Here is a 10,546-nt window from a genome sequence, read left to right as displayed (position 1 = left end):
ATCTCAAATCTATTTGGTCCATAGAATATTAAGCCGATCTATGGTGATACCACCATACCGATGTCACAAGGATCATTCCATAAGCTAACAATTACAAGGTTTTGGGACAAGTATATCAACAAAAAAAGAATTGAAAAAAATATAATGCCAATCCCTACATGCAAATTTCCTAAACATACAAATCTGAGATTATCTCTAGGCATACCCTAAGCCATACAAAAATCTCTACACAGTTCCTTAGATTATTCTATCAATAATCTAGATAAAAATGCAATAGCATTCTCAATGTATGCAAATATTAAAAATGCAATATGATTCTTTTGGGGGACAAAGGAAATAAAAACTGCAAATCTTATCAATGTTATTGTAGATTCAAGATGTGGATTAATTAGATGTATCAACGATTATTATAGAACTACTCGCCCCATTTGTACTGAGAGCAACATCTTCTATTTTGTCATCAAATGGGTTGACACACTACAAACTACAAAGCTTATCAACATTATTCTAGATTCAAGATGTGATTTAGAAAGATGTAGCCACGATCATTGCAGAACTACTCATTCCATCCTTACTGAGAGTAGCATCTTCCATTTCCTCATCAGATGGCTTAATGCAACTACTTGTCTCTGGAGGTAAACCCTTTTTGTAATTTAGACTATTCCAACTCTGCAATAATACCACATTATGTGTATGAGTGCTCAAAAAGGGCTTCAAACTTGCTTTAGGCCTTAATTATATTCTAAATCACTAACGCATCCATTGGTCAATCACATCTATAACTATATTTTATCAATGAGCATCTACAATATTGATAGTGGCAAGGATTTTAAAAGTACGATGGAGGTATAACAATGAAAGGCACAAGGCAAAAGTAAACGAGGACAAATAAGTACCAATCTAGCAATAAGGGGCACAGCACAAATAGTCACAATGATAAGGATGCTCCACCATAGCCACCAAAAATTAAGGGAAGCGGTGACACCAACAGTGACAAAAAGCAACCAAATCTGTCAATTTCACAATTCAAACTCAAATATTCTCTCTCTCTCTCTCTCTCTCTCTCTCTCTCTCTCTCTCTCTCTCTCTCATGTGTGTGTGCACGTGCACGTACATGTTTCCCTAGTTTCCTATGCATGTGTGCATGCATATACACATACATATCTAGGTAAATACCATATTGTATGTATATGTAAGTACAGATGTATGTATATTACCATATTGTATGTATAGGTGGCTACATATCATATTGTATGTATATGCATGCATGTACATATACAATGTATATGTATATGTATATGTGTATGTGTATGTATATGTATATGTATATGTATATGTATATGTATATGTATGTGTATATGTATGTGTATATGTATATGTATATGTATATGTATATGTATATGTATATGTATATATATGCGATTGTGTGTGCACGTTCATCACATTTTTGGATAGCATTATTACTATTCATGTAGCTGTCATGCTTGTAATGCCTACCAAAGACAAGACAAATTTCCAAACACTTGTAAATAATATAAGTTTTCAAGCATGAAAGAACGATGTAAGTAAAAGCGGATGAGACAGATATTTACACTAAAATCGAGAAAAAAGTCACAGTGTTACAATTGAAGGCAAATAACTAGAACTGGAAATAATAAGGCCTAGTTTTGAAAATGGTCACAAGTGGAATCTCTTTTTTAACAAGATACATCTAAGGGTTTGTTGAAAAACTAGGAGTTGTGAAATAAAACCTTCTAGAGCACCCACTATTGTAAGGGTTTAACTTATTATTGATTGTAAAACATGGGACATTTCCTCATTAAAAGAGGGTATGTTGGTATCAGCACCGTTGCTCTCGTCGATGTGGCTAGGGTAGTCACGTTGGTCGGAGGCAACAGCTCTGTCCCCTCGCAATCCCCCACGACTCTCTCGCTCCAAACCTTCATTTTCCACAACGAGTAATTGGTCCCGTCGAGCTTGCCCATCTCACCAACATTTGGGATCTGATATCTGATGGCCATAATAATGAACTAAAAGAGGTAGGAGTTTCGAGCGTCATACACCCGCCTGAACTTGAGTCTCCCATCTAGGTACAATCCTTCAGACGCCTTCCTAAACCTGAGCCTCCCGCCTTGGTACATTTTTTGAGACACTAAAGCTAATTCCTCCAAGAAAAGAATCAAGGTCGGCATCCAGCAAGGTTCTTGCTTTTAAGCTCCACTTCTCGAGAACTTCTGTCAGGGCTCTGATACCATGCTAGAAAATGAGATGCCGCCGAAGGGTATCCCGTAGCGAAAGACTGATAGATGAGCCCAAGAACTACACGTGGAAGTGTTTCACTACGGAATCAAACTTCATACCGTGTGTGTACTTCATAACCATTCCATCCACCATAGTTACCAGGAAACGGGAACATTTCGAAAATTTGGGTGTCGGAAACGCAAACGTTCTGAGAAGGGGGAACGGGAACTAGGGTCCAGAACGTCATGTCATACACGACACATCATCATATGACATAAAACTATCCTAGAAAATGAAAGAAACTAACATTTTGCAGATTTAAACTTTCTATATAAGCTCTAAAATACCCACTTGAAACTTACAAAGAGAATTTGTTTTTTCTTTGTTCCGGGGCCGTATGGTTACGTCTAGCTTCGTGGAACAACATTCCCAAATGTCGGAATGCCATTCCGTGGTAACTATGCTGTCAGCAAACTGGACACAATACATTACCAAAATGTTCTCCTACTATATGCTTGGCACCTCTAGATCTCTGAGTCCGCGTGCTCCACTAAGCTTACGTACACTCTGTCCAAAGATCCATTCCACCTTGCTGTCCGGAAAGCCAGCCTAGGTGGGCTGCCACTCTTGAGCTAAGCCATCTGCCCCATAGGCCTTCCAAAGCTTGCTGAACCTGTGTGTCTTCTTCCTGCCTCTGTTCCGTGCCATTACAACCTCTAGAATCGCTCCAGAGATGCTCGTACGGTCTGTTGTACTGTCCGAAACCTTTGCTGATGTCAGCACCTTGTCCACGCAGTCCTTGCCTGTTGGAAACCATTCCCAGATCTACCCTTTCCATCTGTGGGCAGCCTCTACCCGATCTCCCCTCGAAGATGGCTTTTCTCTACCAGGGATCTCCTTTCTCTCTTTGTTACCCACACAGCAGCCCATGTGGCAGCCCCATGTCCCATCCTATCATTCTATGGTCCACCCCCCTGATGCACTCCTCATATGGAGGCTCACAAGTGGGGAGACCAACCCTATTCCATCCAACACCCCCTCTCACCGACTCACATTGGCCTGATCCAAATCCATCGATGAAGATGCTCCGATAGCTCCCGTGTCGTAACCCTGCCCAGATCTGCCCTTTCCATCTGTGGGCAGCCTCTACGAAATCTGCCCTCCATGGTGGCTTTCCTCTGCCAAGGATCTCCTCTCTCTCTCTGCTTCCCACATGGCAGCCCCATGTCCCATCCTATCATTCTTTGGTCCAACCCCCCGATGCATTCCTCATATGGGGGCTCACAGATGGGGAGGTGACCAACCCTATTCCAACAGTGCCTGTATTTCGGAATGGCTTATGGAGCTAGACATGGAGGAATAGGTGTTGCAGGATAAAAGACCAAAGATCAAAGATGTCTCTAACTTGTTCCTGAGAGCTTCTCTATGGAGCTGATGGAGCATCAACATCGACATGTGGGTTTCGACCCATGATGGATCAGCAAGAGGGGGTGCTGGGATTTTAGGGGTCCCCCCAAAAAAAAAGTTCAGTGTCTTAAGCGTGTCTTAAAGACACGTACATTTCTTGTTAAATGTCTTACCTATAAGACACTTGTTTGACATGTACATTTCTTGTTAAATGTCTTACCTATAAGACACTTGTTTCTAGATAACCATGAGTCAAATGGTTTTTTCCTCACTCATAAAGCAACGCATCCGCAGAGGCTCCACATAATCCTCATCCCAAAAATAGACGATGATGGGAGGAAGCTGAATGAAGCAGCAATCACCCATCCCCTTGAAAAACACCTAGGGTGACTGCAAGACCATAAACATGCATAACACTCTCAATGTGGGAAGACTAATGCTGGCAGATCAGGAATCTGCCTATTCCTTTAAGCCAACTGCCCACCACTAAGACATACTACCAAAGCCATAGTGCAGCTTTACACCCTCTTGCCACTGCTCTCATCAGTCAAGGCATGGTATCTACAATTCTATGTTCAGGAAACCATGTTCCCGAACATGCAGAAATAGCATTGGTGCAAAGTCTTGATGGATGACCAGCCCAGCAATTCATGGTGCGTGGTTGCCCTACGAAGGACTAGGACATCTCAAGGAGTCCAGGGCACTCTAGAAAAGTTAGAATTAAGGTTTTTCTAGCCACACCTTTAAAGTGAGTTCCATCAATATGTCTCACATTGCCAAATATGCCAGAAGTGAAGGTTTCTCATGAGCTTCGGCCTAGCCTGCTCTAGCACCTGAAGACTTCAGACCAGCCTTCCAGATCAGTCTAGAGTTTGCCACTATGTGTTTAACCTAGCCTGCTCTAGCACCTGAAGACTTCAGACCAGCCTTCCAGATCAGTCTGGAGTTTGCATCCATAGCCCAGAAACTATGTGTTTAACCACAAAACAGGGCTTCAGAAAGTTTGTCATGTTATTGCTGTGCAAACGCACAACTGATGCTCAAGACACACCATGCTTGTTCATCAGATTTTGATACCTATTTGTGGCAATCGCATGGTCATATTGCCAGATAAAGACTCCGAGTGTATGTTCAGCTTCTTTCAACAACTTCGGTCCACAGCTGAGTCCTTCCAACAGCTGATATCCTCAATCAGATGAAGATCTACAAACAGCTCGCGTTTGATGTAGTGAACAGTTAGATCAATGAGACAAAGGCCCGGTGGAAGCAATATCTTCCATCAGTGCGGGGGATTCTGAATAACAGCATTGGTGAGAGTCCGTATGAGGCTGCAAAATTTCTAGTGACTTCTTCTTCTGAATGGCATACATTCCTCTACTCTACGGATGCTAATAATGTACAACAAATTATTGATTGTTGCTGTTTATATGGGGGTAGAACATGGAGTACAAATAGGCAGAACAGATGGAGCTGGTGCTATAGGATGCACGACTCCCTTGTTCCAGATCGTGATGCATGAAGGAACATGGTGTAGAGGGAGAGGGAGAGAGAAAGGATAGGCTAGGGAGAGAATATAATACTCAAATGGAAACATAATGAAAATGAAAGGAAATGGAAATGAGCAATAGACCAAATGGAAAGACTCACATTGATAAAGCTTGATATAGACTTCTTGATGTGTTGATGTAACACTAGTACAATCATAGACACACACTTTTTCCAAAGTGTATATGGGATATCTTCCAATATGACACGTGGCACTCGCACATAGGACTCTACTAAAACTCCCTAGTAGAACACACTAAAACACACTCAACTTGACTTCATGTTCTAACACCCCCCCATGAAGGAAAGGTGAGGGACTACTGGAATGGAACCAAGGACAAAACATGACAGTGACAGACTACCAATTTGTGCAACCCATGTAACTCAGAGGCTAAAGTCTGAGTGTGTTCAGAGGTTGATCCAAGCACTCTCATGGCTTGAGACTCAACATGACTCGGAGGCTCATGTCTTAGCATGACTATATGACTAGCTCATATGTCTAGGAATGCACCAACATCTTGGAACTCGGCCAGGCCTAATAAAGAGACCCTATCAAAGCCAATACATGGCTCCCACAATACATCCCCCTCCTGGCTCCAAAACAAGGTGACATAGAGCCACACATCATAGATAGCAAAACATCATTTTAGGGGACTATCCAACGCTGAGAACCCAAATTGACTCAAAGAGATTATACATTCAATTTTTGGGAACTACCCAAGGCAGAGTACCCATATACATCAAGCTCATGGACATATTTTAGAAGACATTCATCATCCTCATCTACCTCTTGAGGGAAGGATAGATTTCGGAGATGAGCAGTGGGAGCAAAAGTTGGTATCGAAGTGTCATCTTCTTCTTCTTCACTAGTAGCAGCCAAGTTAGCATAATCCTTGGATTGTAACTTGGCAAACAATCTGAAAACAACGGTCCTCTGTATGACCAAGCTTCTTACAATACGTACATTTGAAAGGTTTGAATCGCTTCTTACCCTTGGAATATACTGCATGCTCGTCATGGACATCTTTGTGCCTTCGTTCATGATTGAGAAGCATTGCAACCACATATCCCGTGCTACACGAAGCGCTGGTATATATCACAATACTGAGAAATATCCTCATGTTGGAAAGGAAGACAGCCACCTAATCATCTTCCCCAACAAGGGCCTTCAAAGCAACAAGTCGGGTGATGAGGGATTCCATATGATTCAAAGGAGCAATAAGATAATCTTCATGCTTCATATGGAGCTTAAAGAATTCATGTCTGAGAAATTTAGAATTGATGATTTTGTTGCCAAATAAGCGCTCTAGCTTGTCCCACAACTCATGTGCACTGTCATCAAAATCCAAGTGATGAATATCTGAGAAATACTTTGGAATTGATGATTTTGTTGCCAAATAAGCGCTCTAGCTTGTCCCACAACTCATGTGCGGTGTCATCAAACAATGTCATCAGACAAACCCAAACCAATTATAGAAAGACCTTTGTCATTGAGAGTTTCCCACAATACAATTTTCTTTTCATCAGATTCAGGTTTCTTGTCTTTGCCACTAGCCACCTTTCATACAACTTCCCTCATAAGCAGAAGCCTCAGCTTGGTTTGCCTAGTTGAAAAGTTCTTATCAAAAAACTTTTCCGTGACAATTCCCGCTCTAATACCACATGAAGGAACATGGTGGAGAGGGAGAAGGAGAGAGAGAGAGAGACGATAGGCTAGGGAGAGAGAAGATAAAACTCAAATGGAAACATAATGAAAGTGAAAGGAAATGGAAATGAGCAATAGACCAAAATGAAAAGACTCACATTGATAAAGCTTGATGTAGACTCCTTGATGTGTGTTGATGTGACACACAAGTACAATCATATGTAGGATAGACACACACTAGAATACCAAAGTGTATGTGGGATATCTCCCAATATGACACGTGGCACTCACACATAAGACTCTACTAGAACTCCTAGTAGAACACACTAAAACATACTCAACTTGACTTCATCTTCATACAATGCGGTTAAGGGAAAGCTTGTATGGACAAGATTATTGTTTAAGATAAAGACCTATCTTATTTGATTTTACATTGCAGCTCCTCATGGCTCATATCCAAAGAGCAATCAAAGAAGCAGAAGCTGGAAATGCTATGATGGCCTTTGCAGCTGGGGGGGTAACTTGGATTTCTGAATGCGATACCTTGTTTCTTGAATATTTGGCGCATGACGAGGGGAGAAGGCATACCAGGTTTGTCATCACTCTAAGGGTCTAGAAACCACAAACTCACGGCAATCAGAGCGCATTACACAAAGTACCCTCCCAATTTCCAGGAGCCTTTCATTTTTGCATGATTGAAAACAACCCTTTGCTATTACAAACCAGTATTAATTGTGATTTTAGTGGCAAAATCTTTCTGGGCAAGGATTGTTTTAATAAAGGGCAGACTAGGCTACATGTACTTAGGGTAGAGTGGGTTAGGGACTGTATTAGCAGCATTTGATCCTGAAGGATACTCTTGGGGTTTACTCCCCCTTCCATGCATCTACCACAGTTTGCTCATTGGTGGAATGGACCCTCACTGTCTCCCTCCTCCTCCAGCTTAACTCCTCTATCACACCATCTCCAGCTATTCCCCTCACTCAAACTCACTTTACCCTGCACTCCCATTTCTCCTTCCTCTCCCTTTTCAAACTCACTTTACCCTGCACTCTCATTTCTCCTTCCTCTCCCTTTCCCCTCCTTTCCCTTCTGAAGTCCACATTACCAATTACCACTCTCTGTCCCTCCTCTCGTGCAACCTGCTAGCTTTCCCCTTCCCTCAACATCTGTTTGCCTTCCTTTGCTAAATCTAAAGAAGGAAAAAATATGTGAAATCAGTACATAATCTGTTATAGCAACTACAAAGGATATTCCATAATCTCATCACCGCTTTTAACAGAACAAGGGTTGTCACTAACCTGCATTGGTCCACCGTAGACAATGTAATCTGCAAATTTATAGCCTCCAGGCCCATATACCATAAGGTTTGTTGGACATCCTGTTGGAGTCATCAAGCCAGCAGATGCAGCTAGCATCAATGTGTATGCAAAAGGTCGAAAGTCCAAATTTCCTGCCTGTGCTGCCGAAAGTGCTACTGGAAACATGATAGTGACTGCTGCATTATTTGTAATGGCCAATGAAAAGAGGGTAGTGGCAATGTATGTCCAAGTGATCAGGCCAAACTGTAGTATGAAATCAAAGCAGCTATTTTTGTAAGCACAACGTCACTGTTGTGAAAGTGATACTTTGAAAGTTAATTGATCAATTTGGTTGAGAAAACCGTATCTTTTATTTCAAATCAAAATCGAAAAGCAGAATCGAAAAAGCCCACATTCATGATGGATGCACAACTATTAGACTAAATCCAAGTAGAGGCCAAGGTCATACTTGAGATGTTCCTGCAAGACCCATAAGAGCTCTAGCAACTAAGTCGGCAGCTCCACTTTGTACCATGGCCTCAGAAATTCCAAATGCAGCTGCAATCATGATCAGAACTGGCAACTCTACCGCATTCTGGAAAATTCAAGTGCATGGTTAAGATAGGAACCATTACCTGGAATCACAAGATACAGATATGTTCAAGGTATCTACTTAGAAGGGGACAAATCAATATTTAGAAGTAGTTATAGAAAAAGCTCCAATTGAAAACTGACATTAAAGAAAGGAAGAATAAGCAGGAGCAAACCATGGCATCCCTAGGAGAAAGGCACTTAGTTATCAAAAGTCCAGCTGCTGAAAACAAAGCTGCTGTGATCAACTCAATGCCCATCCCACTTGCAGAAACCATAAGCAAGACAAAAACTGCTGCTATACAAGCCTTCTGCCTCTGAAGGGGCTCAAAACCTGGAAGCTGCATGCATTGAATATTTGAACGTCACCATGCAGGTGTAAAATCATGAGTCATTAGCAGACATAAATATAATGTAATCACTCACTTAAAGACAGTTTTAAAACAATTTGATTTCAGAAAAGCTAAGCCTCACCCAAATCCAAATACCTGAGAAACTAGAGCAAATGTAGAGTTATTTCTGTGTTTTGAAACAAACTCAGAGCCATCCGCAACCATCAACAAGCAATCACCAGCTTCAAGCTCAGTATCCCCAATGGCACTATACACAGTTCACATACGACTCTTAAATGAAGGTCTAAGAAATGAACCTATATCATTTGTACAATTTTTAGATTATATTTACTCAAGCTAGAGCCATCATTTGTCATGGAAGAGACTTCAACCAAATTGCCCTTACTGTACACAAAAGCAATGCATCTACTTCTGAAAGACAAAACTATAGCTTTTGACATTGTGTGCATTCTCAAAATCAGGAATCAATAAATGCAGGACTAGAGCAACAAGGGTTATCTTCTAGTCTCAAAAAAAATATTCTTGTTGAATAGTGGCAGAGTCTAGTCAGTGTTGAAATTACCTATTCAGCTGTGCTCCGTGCCTATGAATGGCGACAACTGCTGCTCTGTAGCGGGAACGGAATTGAAGGTCTGAAACTTTCTTTCGCACCATTGGGGATCTGCTTGCAACCACCGCTTCTACAAGGTATTGATTCTTTTTCAAACGATTCAAGTCAATTTGCCCTTGGCCCTGCCCAGACTCAAATTGAAGGGTCTTGTGAACACAGTGCTTTAAAAATAGATGCATAAATAACAAACATTAGAATTTTCAGAATATGAGCTATTTAGTGAAAATGAAAAGAAAGGAGAGGGATAGCGGCCAGAAAAAAATATTTGTCACAAATAGGTTTACCTCATCCTCAGCGAGTACCAAGCCATCAAGCTGTGTTAAAGCAAGCACTGCATCTATGACCCCAGTAAAGTGAATGCAATCTTTTGGTAAAATTACCAGATCCCTAGCGGGATTAGGTATTGCATCTCCCTCTCTTTCAATCTGCACTAAGTTTAGACCTGGCATTCTTCGTAACCCTGTTTGTTCGACTGTTTTCCTATTCAGTGAAGATACCGGTTTCACAACCAAGACAATGTTGTATTCCCTGTAAAATAGCTGAAACTTACTTCTCGGTCACTGTGTATATATAACTGCTATCTTAGCTCAACAAAGGTTCCTCGTCCTTAAACTTAGGGTTTGGTATGGTTTTTAAACACATGCAATTCTGGGAGAAACCGATAATGGGAACAGAAATAATGAAAATATGTACAGATATCTGCTTCTTTGTTAAACTGTTTTTTAAAAAAAGGTGCGTAATCACCATCTTGAGAATCAGCGGCATGAAGAATAAAAATAGGATTGCATTTTGTACATAGTTTTATAAAATCAAGTGGTTCCCAGTAATCTCATACGAAGAAAGACACAATTAG

At 41.1% G+C, this 10,546-nt stretch overlaps 1 protein-coding gene across 5 annotated transcripts in view; it reads right to left on the bottom strand.

Moving 5' to 3' along the window:
• Nucleotides 1-338: 338 nt before the first annotated feature.
• LOC147905055 (putative sulfur deprivation response regulator) overlaps nucleotides 339-10,546 on the bottom strand; it is a 34,064-nt gene continuing 23,856 nt past the window's right edge. For 2 of the 5 annotated variants that reach the window (XM_087397187.1, XM_087397209.1), the window contains 8 exons: nucleotides 9,978-10,221; nucleotides 9,646-9,815; nucleotides 9,219-9,330; nucleotides 8,907-9,071; nucleotides 8,609-8,734; nucleotides 8,140-8,403; nucleotides 897-1,010; nucleotides 339-669 (listed from right to left, as the gene is read on the bottom strand). In XM_087397187.1, the coding sequence (XP_087253313.1) occupies nucleotides 526-669; nucleotides 897-1,010; nucleotides 8,140-8,403; nucleotides 8,609-8,734; nucleotides 8,907-9,071; nucleotides 9,219-9,330; nucleotides 9,646-9,815; nucleotides 9,978-10,221 (1,339 nt within the window). In that variant the 3' untranslated portion in view covers nucleotides 339-525. Of the gene's footprint in view, nucleotides 670-896; nucleotides 1,011-8,135; nucleotides 8,404-8,608; nucleotides 8,735-8,906; nucleotides 9,072-9,218; nucleotides 9,331-9,645; nucleotides 9,816-9,977; nucleotides 10,233-10,546 lie in introns of all 5 variants that reach the window. The other 3 variants (XM_087397202.1, XM_087397192.1, XM_087397198.1) reach the window with 3 other exon arrangements.

This window comes from Dipteris shenzhenensis, chromosome 2, assembly GCF_047967505.1.
Source record: "Dipteris shenzhenensis isolate YYH24624 ecotype China chromosome 2, Dip_SZ_1.0, whole genome shotgun sequence".
NCBI lineage: Eukaryota > Viridiplantae > Streptophyta > Polypodiopsida > Gleicheniales > Dipteridaceae > Dipteris > Dipteris shenzhenensis.
The sequence above is the reverse complement of the archived record's forward strand: the minus strand, read 5'-3'. Positions and strand labels throughout refer to the sequence as shown.